At 37.5% G+C, this 15,389-nt stretch overlaps 1 protein-coding gene across 3 annotated transcripts in view; it reads left to right on the top strand.

Moving 5' to 3' along the window:
* Window positions 1-15,389, top strand: part of zgc:171482 (zinc finger protein) — a 94,022-nt gene that overhangs the window by 52,930 nt on the left and 25,703 nt on the right. For 2 of the 3 annotated variants that reach the window (XM_036215489.1, XM_024297808.2), the window contains exon 6: window positions 4,224-4,320. In XM_036215489.1, coding sequence (XP_036071382.1) covers window positions 4,224-4,320 — 97 coding nt within the window. Of the gene's footprint in view, window positions 1-4,223; window positions 4,336-15,389 lie in introns of all 3 variants that reach the window. The other variant, XM_024297809.2, reaches the window with a different exon arrangement.

Here is a 15,389-nt window from a genome sequence, read left to right as displayed (position 1 = left end):
CTGTGTGGGTCTCAGATTAGTTATATCTACTATTATTTTTCCTCATCACAAAAATGGAAGATTATTGGGGTAAAAGAGCTCTTTGACAAGGAAAATGTTGTAAATGTGATGATCAAAGCTTCGAAAGATAAAAATACTTTACAAAACTTGTGATAGATGGTCATCACAGGTCTGGACGCACCAAACACAACCAGGATGTGGCAAGTTAGTCCAACAAAGAACAGTAACATCTGCTGGCCAACTTAAGCCAACGAATTGTGTTTTAATCCCATTTTGAAAATAAAATCAAGATAATTAATGTTTTTTTTTTTATTTTTAATATTTTTTTTTTAATTCTGTAAAACGTCCGGATCATCATTACACAATAAAATATGAGTTTGGGGTAAGAAGTTACAGACACATTTATCATTGCAAGGATTTTTTTTAAGGGAAAGTTGATTTTATTCAGACAAAATTTAGTAGTAAACTATGTATCTATAAGGTCTAATATATTTTCAGTCTTAAGATTATTGCATTGGAAAGAAAAGAGGAAGGCAGTCTGATCTAAAACAATGATAATTAATGAAATTATTATGGAAATAATATTTTGGGAGTTTGCCTCAACTTGCAGGCATTACAGAGAGAAATAGTTGAAAATAAATCTGCTTATTACATCTCAAGCAAAAAGATATTGTTCAGTTTTTATAATACATTTTATTCCATGGGGTTTCACTGTGTTTCCTTTTGATATGTAAAGCTTTGTTTTCATTGATCTCTTGTGGGAACGCAGGCTTTAAATAATTTCACAGATAAGCATGAAATTTTCATACGTAAAACTAAAATGACCTAATGTGAAAAAAGCTATTGCGATTACACAGAACAGGTTTCTTGGATGGTTTCTGGAACCCTTTTAAACAGATGGTCATTCTAATTACTATCAGGTTGGCCCCTTTATTAGAATTTTGGAGATGTCTGTTGAAAACTCTACTAGGATTTGTTGCGACTCACACAGAGCGCAGCCCTTTTCTGCTGTGATATGTGTGATACATTCCCACGAGACGCCCTGTCAAGCCTTTGAAGTTTGTAGGTTTTGATCACATCTCAAGGGGTTACTATTTGAATCCGGTACATTTTTAGTCTAGCAGAATGCCAGGGATGGTATACTGCGGCGTGAAGGCTAACGGGGAGTGAAAGGCCAACAAATACACTAGATATCCTGACAGTGGTGCTGGACGATATGAAAACAATGTATATCGCAATATAAATTATTTTATCTCACATTAACGATGTTAAACAATATACCACAGTATAGTGTATTTTCAGTTATTCTCTGAAAAAAATTGACAAAAATGTCACAAAAATGTTTTTAAAGTGCACAACAGTTTCAAGTTTAAAGGTGAAAAAGATTAAAACAATATGGGGCGATAGACCCTATCGCCCATTTGTAGTCATTAGGTCTGGGTTGAAAAAATCTATTTAAGCTTAATGTATCAATAATCGATTCACAAAAGATATAAATCGATTTAGAACCTAAAGTCCGTGATCTTGATGCTAACGTTCAATAGAAATTACCATAGGATGGCTAATGCTAACGCTCAGTTGACCAAAAAAATACATTGCTGACTAAATTAATATCGTTATTTACTTACAGGCATTAATTTTCCAAACTCTTAAGGAAATAATTTTAAAGTAACTATGTATGGTTTAAAACTTCGTTTTCACCCCCTAAACTGTCATCTTCTTCTGGAATAAGGTGCACTTCTATAGCGCGATCGCCACCTAGTGGCCAAACTGAAACGCCCTCCAGGAGAAGCAGCACTGTTTACGATGTAAATGATCTGAACATTTTTGTTAGAACTTCTCCTTTAGAGAATTCATGCAACACTGTATGATATTAACAATCTCATTATTTTACTAATACATTTTACAGTATGTGAACTATATCAGATTAATATAAATATCTTCAAATTATATAGCAGTTTTTTTAATGTATTTCTAAACAAATGTGTATACATTTATAAACTTAAATTGAACTGAAGAATCATAACATATTGGTAGGCAGATTTCCACTAACAGAGCTCAGGCCTAGAATATCCTGCTCTAGAGAGCGACAATAATGTCGAGTTAAAGCAAAAGGTTTGACTTAAAATAAATCAGACACTGAAACTGGAGATTTTCATGCACAAACGCTCCTCAAACGAGCATATTTTTCTCAGTTTTGTGAGCACAAAATGCAGCTCATTACGTTTTTTGACAAGCATTAAGGAGTCTCCAAACAAGCAGTGCCAGCAATGGCAGAAAGCTCTGTAAATTAAGCGACAGCCACCAACGGCTCCACACTCACCGCCTTAGCCCATCTCACCCTCTTTCTCTCTTCCTGCCATACCATCTTGTGTAATTAACAAGGCTTAAAACTCTCGCTCACATACTATTCATGCTTACCCAAAAAAAAAAAAAAAAAAATGCTGCCACACGCTTTTGCATGCACACTTTGCATGCATGTAATTAACATGGATTAGAGCACAGCATGCAGTAACGCCAGAACCAAAAGCACTCCATATTTGCTCATGTGTGAGATTTAAGCTGGATGGGGGTCTGTGTGGAGCGTTTGGGGGGCATGCCCTTATACGGGGCGCCGACACAAACTTGAAGCACATTGTACATATAGTGAAAATCAGCATAAAAGCAAATAAGCAGATTTTTTGTGTACACATACATGGACCTGCAACTTTCTTATTGATAAAAAAAAGCTAGAAACACCACAGATTTACACTAAACCAAGATTTATTTAGAAAAAAATATCCCCAAACTAATAGCTTATGTGGGTTGGAAAACTATTCTCCCATGTTACCCTTTTTTTTAATTAAAATCTCTTTACAGATGCAGCCCATCGACTCTCTTATTTTGCTAATTTCAGGCTCCCTATTCAGACATTTTTAATTTATATCTTTCTCAAATGACTGCTTGTCGCTAATACCCCTTCACCGCACAGACAGAGTGACTCTTGGGGCAACATAGAGTAGATATGTCACATTATGCAGCTCCAGCCAACTCAAAATAACCTTCCCTCTTTCGTTCCGAACAGTTTCGCAACTTCATTTCTTCACCAATTACCGCCACAGGAGGTCAAAAGGTGACCGAATACACTGACCACTCATAAATCTCAAGCACGGTAATGACAGTGGGGAAAAGGGCACTCACACAGAAGCAGTTCCCTGAAAGCAGACGTGAAGCATTGCACACTCTGGAATTGTCCCTAAAAGAGAAAAAAGCTTTAACAAGTTTTGGCCTCAACTTTAAGGTTTTGATTTGTCTATTTTTTTTTTTTTTTTGCACAACCCAGATTTGTCAAAGCTGCTCATCTTTGATTTGCGTGAAGCCCTGCAGTGACTCCTCTGCAGAGCGCAAAATGTTCAAAAACTAAAATAGCACCACATTCCACCTCTGACCAATTGTATCACATCGCTTATCACCATGAACTCATCAACAACAGAGAGCACTTCCTCTGCTTCCTTTGCCCCTCATAAAAGAAAGCTGGCACAGCAATCACGCCAGCAACTCATTATCCGTCTCCTCTTTTTTCCTAAATCTCTCTGCACACACCTTATTTCCCTTTCTCAATTGCTCTACTTGATCCTCACTTCCCCACCTCCAAAGCTCTTCATGCATTCTGTCAGAATCTCCGAGCTCATCTGTCTATTTTTGGGTGTTCATGGCAACCACCTGCTAACCCTCTAATTAGTTAACATCTGTGTCGGAGCCACACCATGGAAAGCCCGGATTCACCGCCACAATGGGGTTCGGCTTTTGCACACAGCCCTTCTGGAAGCACACAACCAACTGCACTGTTCTTTTCCTGCTCCCAGTGTCCTAGTTCCTCTGCTGAAGTTTGAGATGTAAAAGAACACACACACACATTCAGGCACTAGAAACACAAAAGCAGTCATTTAAGAATCTCAAGCTATAACTGGATTTTCTGCTAATGATTAGCCTAATCAAATCTCTTTCCAGACGCAGTCTAATTAGGAAAATTACCTTGCATTTCTGAGTATAAAAATAACCTAAAGTACTGTAGCTTCTCTTTAGACTTCATTGTGGTTCTCCTTTGGGCCGCTGCTTCTTGCAGGCGAGTACATTTGATAATGACGATAATGACAGCTTTTAAGTTGTTTTATGAACCAAAACCCCTAAAGTGTCCTTGTCGTAACTCCTCTTTCGGATGTCTCTATTGCTTTTCTTTTCAGGCCTGCGCAGTAGTTACTCATGCAGCATCTGCAGCGTAGTTCTAAACTCCATCGAGCAGTACCATGCACACCTCCAGGGCTCCAAGCACCAGAACAAGTAAGTACCTTACAGGTATGGAAATGTGGATTGTCATTTTAAAACCTGCTTTGTGATGCGGCCGCATGAGCTTCAAAATGTTTTGTCAGAGGCTGTAAAGACACTCTAATGTATCCTTTGTGGTAGTAAAAAGACAGAAAAGTTTGATCGTTTTAGTGAATTCTTATGCCTGGTTCACACCGGACGCAGAAACTGTGTGAAGGAGCGCGGAACGGAGGCCGCTTCCCTTCAACTCCCTTGTTAACCTATAGCTCACAAAGCGTTGCGGTCATCTGCGGCAGGCTCGCTCGGTCCAGTGACTGTTTTGGCATCTGGTCTAGTTTTTGCGTGAGCCACAAGTGATCCGAGTCAATTCTGGCAACAGTCATGCCACGACGCTCAAGAAAATCCAGTCAATTTGAAAAATATAACCAAAAATAGGGGGGAGAAAAGAAGGAAAAGACTGATTTTCCATATGTTTCCATTTTTTTTTCTTCCTCTTTTCTCTTGAGCCATGATGGGAAGCTACCTTTGAATGTAAATTGACAAAATGATAGGTAGAAATGTGGCATTGTGAACAATCCAAAGGTTAGATGGAATCTACATTTATGATTTTACTACATTTACAGGCACCTGAATAAAATAATTTGAAGTTTGTATCTAATTTTGTACGGTATGACTACTGATGTGCACTAAATGTTAATAAAACAAGTTAAAAATATATATATATAAATATAAAACCAATTTTTCACAGCCACTTAACCAGGTGTTATCTGCTTCTTATGTGTTTTATTTCCAGTTGGAATTGAATGCTCTTTTAAAATTATTTTTCCTCTTAATTTGCCAAATTTTGACATTTTTTTATTTTTATTTTTATTATGAAGCAGGTTATTAAAGTCCTATAGAAATATTATAGCTCATTTTCCTTTTTTTTTTAATTCTAAGATCTTTATATTTTCATCTCATTTCCCCTTTTAAATGTTGTTTTCAGCTCATCTCCTCACTTCCTGTCTTCTTCCACACTCGTAACACTAGTAAAAACTGTAATTTTACAAAGATCTTTCATCTTTTTTATATTGTGACTTTTTCCAGTGTTTTGCCGATAATACCGTCTGGATAAAAGGTAGAAGACAGAACACACAAAAGGGAATAAAAGACGAGAATGAAGAAATATTGCAGTTGAAAAATGTGACACGTCTCATCCTTTTTCCCCACCAGCAGAAGTGTGACACAGGAGAATTGAAATGCATGTGCTTAACATGACACGCTGTGATTATAGTCATTATATTGCTACGTTGTGTCTCTAAGTAATGAATTGCCAAATTTATAAAAGTCACTGGAGGGTTTTTATTTTAGCAACTGAATTTCCAGTGTTTAGTCAACCTGACTAACATCATTTTTTAGGGCTGTTGCTGTTAAATACTGTATCATAGAAAGGAAGATTATCATTTTTTATGAAAATAGTGTTTTTGAACTTTTATTTATTTCAGCACATAATGTTATTTTGAACCATTTTCTGTAAAAAAAAAAAAAAGAAAAAATAGGTGTCGGGATAAAACTCTGGTTGTACAAATGTGCAAAAACAATAAACATTGCAGTTAAATTTAACCAAAAAATGAAACCAACTGTGTTTTCCATAGCTTGGGAATTCTATTCAGGGACTTTCTGTATGATTTATTTGAGCGCAGAGCTTATGCATCAGGTTACATCAGAATTTGATGCTTCTTTTTCCCCGTCAGGCAACTTTCATCCATCTATTTTTACCCAGAGCTGTTAGCAGAAATTTAAGATTTCGGAAAGCCTAAATAAGACTTTCACACAGTGTGTGTACCTCACAAAAAGAGCATTCCTTTCTGCCATCTGCAGCTCCAAACAGATTTTTTTTTCTATTTTTAATGTTCCATGCAGCAAAACAAAATACCAGCTCACTAAGTAAACCAAATGTTCATGAGAAAGCAAGCTTTAGATGACAGGCTGAGTGGATAGACAGTTGATCAGACTGAAATCTTTTTTTAAAATCAAGATGAAAATAAACAAAAGAGTTATAGATAGAAAAATATAACAAATAAAGCGCTGAAAAAGGAGTGGGTAAACAACAATCTTGTTCCACCTTTTCACAACACTATATTTAGCATTTTTCAATCCCAAAAACCTTCAATTTACCCCTCGGTATAACAGCTATGCAAAAGAGATATTTGCTCATAAGTTCTGATTGATCATTTCCAACCATGAAAAAGTTCCATCAGTGACATTTTTTTTTTAATAAATGTAAACTTTTGGTTTGTTTTAGTCTATTTCATAAATCCACACCACAAATCGATAAGCACATTTTGTTTTTTGTTTAACTGTTTTATAATCTTAACCCCTATCTGAGTCTTTGAATGTTTCTGTGTGTTTTTAAGAAGTTTCCGGCTTTAAATATAATAAGTGCTGTTTTAAGTTGAGCTATTCCCCATAATTTCAATAAACCCGACTCTAAAAACAATGCATTCGTACGTGCCCTATAATCCAAACCTTGAACTATTTTAATAGAATTTTTTTTTGGTAAAAATGTACAAAAACTGTAAATTTGCTTTCCAAGTATTTCCCTAAAAGTCTGTATATTTAGCAGTATTATCGATGAATATATTAGTAAACGTGATTTCCCAACACTGCTATCCCTTTTGCCAGTTTAGCTCCGACTTGCTTTATTTGTAGCTTATTTAGTGGTCTATAATTACTCCAAGGAACTCAATTTAAGTGACTCTTTCATTAGCAACTTTTACTTCTAAATCTGCAGGAATGTAGCGATTTTCAAAAATCATGAATTTTGGACATTTAGAGAAGGTGAAAGTAGGAATATAAAACAGAGTTGAAGGGGATGATAAAGTGAGTTGCTGATATCTGCAGAGCGAATCAGTAGAATCAGAGATGATTAACAAATTGACGACAGACCTTAAATTATGATGCTGAATCACCCAAAATACAGGCTGGAAAGTCCTAATTTGTTGATTGCACTCAGGAAGTGATATTTCAAACATTTGGTCGAAGATTAAGAAGCTTTACTTTTATGTTAGTCTTAACCAATTTAGAGCAATAACTTTTTTAACCCTCAAATTGGTTTTAAATAATAGATATTATAAATAAACTATATAGGACTGACTGTATATTTTAGTGACATTGGGGTTTCCCCTGTCACTGTTCTTAACCATAAATAATCATGTAGATTTATTTATTTATTTTTGGATTTGTGTCGTTTTTTTTTTTTTTTCTTTTTCTGTCTTAAATTTGGGCCAAATGTTGGGTTTTCGTCACAACTACCTCCATACCTGGGGAGGTATTGGCGGAATCTTCAAGATTTCAGTTGATTTTTTTGAAAATCCCATAAGTACTTGACATGGACGGCCACCGTCTGGAGTCATTTACACATCGTCCAGTCAGAGCTGCAGCCGGCCGGTGATCCGCCCTGTGGTCGCCGATTTCATTATGACGTCATCCTAACCTGTCGCTGCGTGACCTCAAAGGTCAACTTTTAGAGAAAAATTTTGAATTTTTACTTAAAAAAATCAAGCTTGGGCTTGAAAAAATGTGATTGCTGCCTCCCAAATACAAATCCCGCCACACGGCCTCCTGATTATCCTGAAAAACTTGCATAGATCATCACGCTGTGGCATTTTGAGATATGTGTCTTGGCGAGTCAGCTTTTGGTCGTTCATTAAAAAATGATTTTATTTGCTGATGTGTTTGACGTCTTCCAACTTGTCTTCACTTCAAGCCTTTTAAAAGTCTCTCGCTTATTGGCAGAATGTCGCGTTCTATGGAGTCCTGGAGCTGCTGATTCAATATTGCTACGGGCTGTTTTACCGTTCAGTACTAACTTATAGTTGAGGGATCTCTGGATTAAAGCAAACACAAATAGATGAACTCTTTTGACAAAGTTAGGATTGTGTTCTACAGTCGTTTGTTTCTTCTATAAAACTAAGAGTTCTTTAAAGCCTGAGTAATTTGTTTGTTGTAATACAGTCCCCTGAGCCCTTCTGGGATTTTTTCTTTTTTTTTTTTTTTTTTGCAAATGTGCAACAGAGGGAACACAGGTATGGACAAAGTCTGTTCAGTGCTGCTTCACTGCTTTATCCATCCTGGGGGAAAAGGAGAACAAGAGCAAAGGTTCCACCTGATCAAACTTACCTCCCCAACCACTAGAGCAAAACAAGATACTTCTTCATGAGTACGTGTTAGAATCCAGCACAGACTCAGTAAATTGGTTTAATGAAGCTCCACATCAATTGTACCGTGCCTCTCATTTGGCCAAGCAAAGCTTTGGCATAGAACACATAAACCACAAATGAAGACTTTTGCACCTGTGAGTGATAGCATGTGTCATCGCATGCATCTGTGTTGTTTTACACAGAGCCTTCCTTGTGTAGGGATGAGATGAAAGAACGGAACAGCTGACAGCACCATTAGTTACCACAGAGTTTCCACTGCGAGTGTGGACGTCTCTCTTTTCGTGTGTCTTTGGCATTAGGAATGTGTCACCCCAAAACAACAGTCTGCTGCATTCTTTAAACAGCTGGGTGCATCTCTGTCCCAGCATCTGTTTCATCTGCAGGTCATTTGAAACGCTGCATACTCCACACAGTGGGTCCAGGCTGGCTGCTGTAATTGGACCTGTACAGAATGACAGCAGCGGGACTTAAAGAGATAAGCAGGCAAATCATTTTCACTGTACAGTATGTTAGGATTAAGCTTGTGCAGTTAGTTGGCAAGAAGACAAGGACAGAGGCAGGCGTCGCATTGAACCAGACAGATGAACACTAAATCCTCATAGAAAACTCTAAAAACTAATGGGCAGGACATAAAAAAAGAAATCTAAACACAGAATAGAAGGCTGCAGGCCAAGAGACGCTTCATTGTTCTTTCAAGGCGCACTGCTGTGTAACAGAAATGAAAGGTTGTCTCAGGAGGAATTTCCATTTGCTGCTGTGCATAAAGCAGATTCACTCAGAAGCTCATTAGAGATCAAGGTGTATATATAAATCTGTGGAAATAGGAGTTTTAAACTATTACATATGTTGAATCTCAAAAATATATTTAAAACTTCATTTTTTTGTTGGGTTTTAATGTTGTCCACATTTTTGATTTGTTGTATTTAAGTGTTTTCATTCAATGTAAATGAAAAGATAGTTGCCCTCTGTTGGTGGGTGGCGTGCATGAATGCAGATAGTACTACAGGGTGGCTGGCGCCCTGTGGCACTCCATATGGACAGCCACCGTCCGGAGACATTTAGACATTATCCAGTCAGAGCTGCTGCTGGCCAGCGATCCAGCTGTCATTCTGTAATGGTGTCATCTTTCCCTGTAACTGGACTGCGACCGCACGGTCTCGAAATGTGCCCGGGCGGCCACTGACTGATGTTAACTTTTACAGAAAATTCGTCCGATTTCCGTAAAATGTTCTTGCTACCTCGCAATCACCTGAGACAAGCCACCTGCCAAATTAGCTGAAAATGTGCATTTAGGTTATCATGCAGATGTGAACATAATCTTAATTATTTGACATTATAATCATTGTTTGGAGAATTATTGTTTTTTTTGTTTAGTCACTTGATGGTTTTATCTACTGTGACGCACAAACGAGGTATATCTTGGGATTTTTTGCAGCTGGGTGAAGGAATCATTTTCGGAGACTGTTTTGGTAGAAAGGTGATGTTGAGTTGACTACCAGATTCCCTCAGATGAGAATCGGGACTTTGAATTCAATGTCAGCCACAGGCAGCCAGTGCAGACATCTGTGTTTTTTTTCTTTGGCTGAGTAAAAATGAGATGTGCAGCATCACTTTGGATACTCCGCAGAGGCTTAATTCTTCAGGCTTGTAACCTTGTTAGATCATTCAGTCAAAAATGACAGCGAGGTCAAGTAAAAGGAAGTATAGTCTTGGATCTTTCAGATTTTGTAGATGAGGCATTGGGACAGTCGGGAAGTAGAGAAGACTTTTTGAAAAGCTGGTTGTTGAAGATGATTCCAGATTGAATGCAGAATTCTTGTGGACAGTCAATAATAATTTCACGTTGACTCTGAAGACAGAAAAGCTGGCAGGCCAGACCAGCGCTTGTGCTTTGGAGAGACATGAAGATCTTTCTTCTCAGTCATGCAGAGATATTAATCAGACAGACAAATGACATTAATTTTTCATGTGGTTGTTAAAGACCAGAATAGTAGCTTGTCAAAGAACAGTTAAAAATGCCATTGAAAAGCACTGAAAGACAATAAAAAGCTCAGAGATATGCTATGTTGGGAAGAAAAGGTGCCCGAGAACATCGCCATGAGGGACACCAGTGGAGAAGCAGTGAGAGCAGAATTCCTTCCCTGTTAAAACACTTACAAAGTTTGTCTAGATTATTAATATTAGTATTATTCTAGATTCAAACTAGACCAAATTTCCAATTTATAAAATATCAATGGAAGATTTTCTGATACCTTTTTAAATGAAGAAAGATAAAGTTGAACTAGGACAGACACTAGCCCCTAACCTCAGTTCCAACTGCACCAATTGGTTAAGTTGCAGCCATATGTCATTAATTATATTAACTTGATTGATTAATTATTAGCAATCTATAATATCTTTTAAATTAAGAGATTTGAATTTGAATTTTGTTGACTGGGGTTTTCTGATTTTAGTGTTTTATCCCACACTTTCTTACTCCTTACTCATCATATTTGGACGTATGTTTTTGACCCCTCCGCGTCACTTTTTGGCATTTTGGGTGTCCCCAACTCATGGGCTTTTATTACTTGCTGGATTTTCCCATTAAATCACGGAGTCCCCAACCCTCACAACGCAGTACCGGTACTGGGTTAGGGTTATAGTACCGGTTCTAGGTTAGGGCACAGGTACCGGTACTGGGTTAAGGGTAACGCATCCCAAGGGTTAGAGGTCCCTAATTAGCCTATGCATTTTTTTCCCCTATCTTTGGCCCTCCGACCAGTATTGGTTCGCGGCCCAGAGGTTGAGGACCCCTGATTTAATGGGAACAGGCGACACGTCAAAAACGATGAGTTGGGGACACCAAAAACGGCAAAAATTGACACGAAGGGGCCGGAACACTATGTCCATATACGTATGATGACTTAGGAGTGAAAACACATTGAATTATCAGCAGTGGTGGAAGGATCAACCCGCCTTTATCAATACTCTTCTTTATAAAACATATTGTTGAACAGAGTCTACAAAGTTCTAGAAAAGATAGGTTCTAAGATTTTTACCACAGAAAAGCCCAAACTACATTTATTAGTAGTTGGTAGTTTGTTGTAGAATGTTGGATACATTATATTTGTGGTAACAGTGTGTTTTCTTGTGTGCTTGTGTCACATGGTTTTACTGTCATGGTTGCAGACTAATGCTGCTGATGGGTCATCTTTTTGTTGACAAAGTGGCTTTATTTCATCAATATTTCCCATAACTCACCTGAATTCCATTTTTTAAAGCATCTGTGCCAAATAAAAAAAAATACTTCTTTTAGTTGCCTTTTTGAAATTAGTGTGAAACATGAAGTAATGGTACGCAGACACCCACCATGTACATGTAGTACCATCAAGCCCTAAAAAAAGGAAATGCTGAGCGTTTAGGGACAGTTAAAGGATTTACAGAAGCTTGTGTAAAATCGGATATGACAGTTATGGAAGTTATTTTAAGTCTTTAAGACAAACCCTGATCTCTACTGATGTTTAACTAGCACAAAAATAATATCATAGATGTTCACAGAGTTCAAGATGATCGCTTGGATTACTTTCTTAGAGCTTTAAAGTAATAATATTTCTATATTGCTGCTTTTTTTCCCTCTCAGGTTATGACGTCAATTCAAGCCTAAGAATACAAACGTTCACTGAAAAACAAATTGAAGCACATTTAAGAGAAAAAAAGCAAATGAAGGAATTAAGAAAAGGTGTCAACAAGAGCGTGAATTGCACTTGCTTGGTGTAAAGAAACTGAATGCAAACGGTTGAGCTACAGACCTGCTAATAGGCAGTCCACGCACAGTGTGAGTGTGAGTTTGATTATGAGTGCGCATGTGCTTCCTCTCGCTGCTTAAGGCAAGGTGAAAGGCAATGTCAGGAGTGTTGCTGGTTGGCTGTCCTCTGTCACACTTACACAAACACACACATACACATGCCTTAGGCTCTCCTCATCCTCCCCCAAAGGCACCGGTCCTTCTCTTCTTCACAAAAATCACAACCACTCCTGTGATGTTTGTAAACCCATGTCAGGATTCAGAAATCAGGACTCGACTCCGCTTGGATCCTGCCAGATCTGTGTTTTCCTGGGAACCACAATATTATTTTTTACCAGACTTTGATAAATAGTTTGTTCCAAACGTTGGTTCATTATTTGTTGGCGATGCTTCTTAGTTCTTCTAAGCTTTTCAGGCTGAGAAACATGAACTCATGAAACCCAAAACAGCTCCTGAAATGATCTCAGCAGGAAGCTGATCCTCAGAATCTTCTTGTGAAAATGCCTGTCTTTACAGCAGACTCAGTCATGCTCACAACCTTCATACCGAAATAGTTTGGGTTCAATCAGTTCATCCTCTGACGACGATTAGATGATGGATGGTTCACCTGCTTGAAGGGAGTTTGGTTTAAAACATGCAAAATGTGTAAAATTGTTACTCAATGCAAAGAAAACAGGAGGAAGTTAGTTTTTCTGCCTATATTTGTGTCAGCGAATACATCTAACAACGCTTCCAGATGCACAAACTCAAGTGTGAGACGCCTTTGTGTGTATTTTTGGATGTAAAGCCGACCTTCACATCTAATCACAAACATCTGGGCTGGGTGTACAGCTCTGCATACTCTCACTGCCCTCCCTGTCACACATTCTCATTCTCACATATCTTCCAACCCACATATGTGACCCTGGGAGATTTATAGACTTATATATTGAAAGCCCCATTCACTCACACGTGGTGACCTTTTTTCTACCCCATCCTCTGTTTCACTTCGTACATTCCAGCTGGTTTCTTTGACTCTGATATCTTCACTTCCATTAACCTACTTTTTCCACCTTTTAACTGCACACCAGTTTACAAAACTTGTGATCCTTAAACAAAAGGAGGTAAGCCAGCAAAAATCAAATTGGAAGATATCTCAGAAGCACTCTTAGTTTCTGGCCTATAGACCATCTCTCTGAAGAGATGCGCCTTTTCTTTCCACATGAAAAAGAATAACCAGAACTGGAAAATCCAATTCTGACTCATCACAAAACTGAAAGGGATACAGCAAGATCAGTGACCTAAAAAAATCTGTCAAAACATAGATGTCGCAGTAACCAGGAAGTTTTTATGGAGATGAAACACCACTAATCAGAGCCGCAGTACCCTCCACGTAATGTGACAGCGCGGGCAAGTGTGTATGACTTCGTTTACGGGTTAGCCGTCAACATTTTAGGCACATCCGACATCGTAGATGACACTTCTTCGACTGTATCGTCCAAGAAAGAATTCCGCCTCCCACAATCGCAGCAGAACACGGCAGTGGGAACATGGAAAACGTGTGATGATTACTGTTAACACGTTCTTTGTTCAGATCAGCCGCAGTTTTTCAGCTCAGATGGGGTCCAGCATGTTAGTTGTGAACGTGACCGAAATAACTGCGGCGAAAGCATCATCAGAAAAGGGAGGCATGCAGATGGAAGGGGGGTGATAGAGGGTTGCTCACTAAAACAAAAAGGTGTTAGGAAGGTGATGTTTATAATTATAATGCCTTGCATTCAAATGGACAAAAATCTCATTAGCAGCATGAGTCACAGTCTTCAGCTGCTACAGTAAGAGAACGCCAAAAATAGTTTAGAAATGGAGACAAAAAGGAAGAAAAACATTTAATAAAAAGTTTTTTGTTCCAAATGTGTGACTATGAAAATCTTATACTCCTAAATAATCCTACAATCCTGTAACCAAACTGTGTACAAATACGCTGGGATGATGTCAGTACTTTGACGGCAAAAATGGAGGGCGCAAAAGTCAATAACCTTCACTTCACCTTGAACTTCTGTCATTGATTTTAAACTATGATCATTCATTATGTCAAGAAAGAAAAATCTATTTTGCTATTTTTTGTATTAGTATTCTCCAGCAATCAGAAGGAATTTGAAAACCTGATCAATTAATCAAGTAAGCAATCACTTAATTTTTTAATTCACCTTTTATCAACATTCTGTAGATGCGGTGCTTGAAATGAATGACCTATATAAAAATAGGTTTAACAATAGTCATAAATCAAAAGATTAAAAGCAACAACAATCAAAAACACAAATGTAAAATACAAAGAAATGATGTAGCTAATAGTTTGAGGAAGGATTCTATGGATTAAAAAGAGAAAAAAAAAGGGTAAAAATCTACAAATGATAATCCATAAAATATTTAAAAGCCAAATAAATACATAAATAAGTCATGTAAATGCTAAGTTAAAAAGATATATTTAATTTACATCTAAAAATCTGCACAGATGAAGAAACTCAGATCATTAAGTATGTTATTCCACAGATGAAGACCACAGTTCAGAAAAGTGGCCTCACTGTGAGTCCTGGTTCTCAGTGGGTATAGAGAAGAGAGCAGAATCCGGGGATCTGAGAACTCTGGATGGTTAGGAAGGACTGAGGAAATCTGATCAAAAGGAAGCTCACAATCTGTTAAGATATTAAAAAACTAGAACAAGAACAAACCTACAGATCCAGGTGATGTCAGTCCATTAATGTCCAAGACCCAAAGATTCACATGGTGACCTAAAAAACATTTGTTTCCTTTTTTTTTGGCAGATATTGAACTTTTCTTTCTGACTCTAAAAATATAACAGCATTATAAACTATAAAACTTGACTATTTAGAATTCCTTAACATTAAAGTTAAAAAAAAAAATTGGAAATCCAGATAGGCCAACATACTCAATACACGGGTGAAGCACATATATTGAGCAAATTTCATTAAAAAAATGTGCTTATATAATTTTGTTATTTTTGCAAGGTTTCTAGAAAGTTTTATTGATGATTTCTCAATATTTGCCAATAATAGTGCTAATATTGACAGCAAAATTTGTGAGCAAGTGAGGAGGCAAAG

The sequence above is a fragment of the Oryzias melastigma genome, linkage group LG15, assembly GCF_002922805.2.
Source record: "Oryzias melastigma strain HK-1 linkage group LG15, ASM292280v2, whole genome shotgun sequence".
Classification (NCBI taxonomy): Eukaryota; Metazoa; Chordata; class Actinopteri; order Beloniformes; family Adrianichthyidae; genus Oryzias; species Oryzias melastigma.
The sequence above is the reverse complement of the archived record's forward strand: the minus strand, read 5'-3'. Positions and strand labels throughout refer to the sequence as shown.